The sequence below is a fragment of the Trypanosoma equiperdum genome, assembly GCF_001457755.1.
Source record: "Trypanosoma equiperdum strain OVI genome assembly, contig: ctg_1540, whole genome shotgun sequence".
NCBI classification, from domain to species: Eukaryota; Euglenozoa; class Kinetoplastea; order Trypanosomatida; family Trypanosomatidae; genus Trypanosoma; species Trypanosoma equiperdum.
The window spans coordinates 7023-7460 of NW_027123550.1; the positions used below are offsets into that span (position 1 = coordinate 7023).

The 438-nt window shown below is 45.4% G+C and overlaps 1 pseudogene across 1 annotated transcript in view; it reads right to left on the minus strand.

Annotated features, from left to right (window-relative positions):
- The window catches only part of TEOVI_000854900:pseudogene, a 1304-nt pseudogene extending 870 nt beyond the window's left edge, over nucleotides 1–434 (minus strand). The window contains 2 exon segments of the mRNA in view: nucleotides 1–79; nucleotides 81–434. The exon segment at nucleotides 1–79 is cut by the window's left edge and continues 122 nt beyond it. Of these exon segments, the coding sequence occupies nucleotides 1–79; nucleotides 81–434 (433 nt within the window).
- Nucleotides 435–438: the final 4 nt, after the last annotated feature.

The following is a 438-nucleotide window of genomic DNA, read 5'->3' on the forward strand; positions in this document are numbered from 1 at the left end:
AGAGGTGTTGGAAAAGTGCCGCGGTGTTTGCCAAGGTTTGGTATAGATTTGCCATTGCTGGTCGTAGTAGCTGCCTCTGCTTTTCTTTCTAGCGCTTTGCCGTACTTTTCGGCAAACGCCTTTTCAGCGCCCTGAGCGTCTAGAACCTCTTTGTAGGCGCTTCACATTTTCTCGAGTTCAGCATCGTCTTTTAGATTGAAATATCCCTTCTTTGCGGCGTCACCGTCGACTACGGCTTTGTTTTTGTATTTATCCGTGTTCGTTAAAAATTCTACTATCGGTTTCTCTGCCACATACATATTTATCTTTTGGGCTCTGTCTAAAATGCCGAGCGTTACTTGATTGGATTCCTCTGTGCTATCGCTGCTTCGGCTGATCGTCAATCCTTGCATCGTTATGGGGATGTTTAAAAGCTTTTACAAGCGGCACATCTGGTCA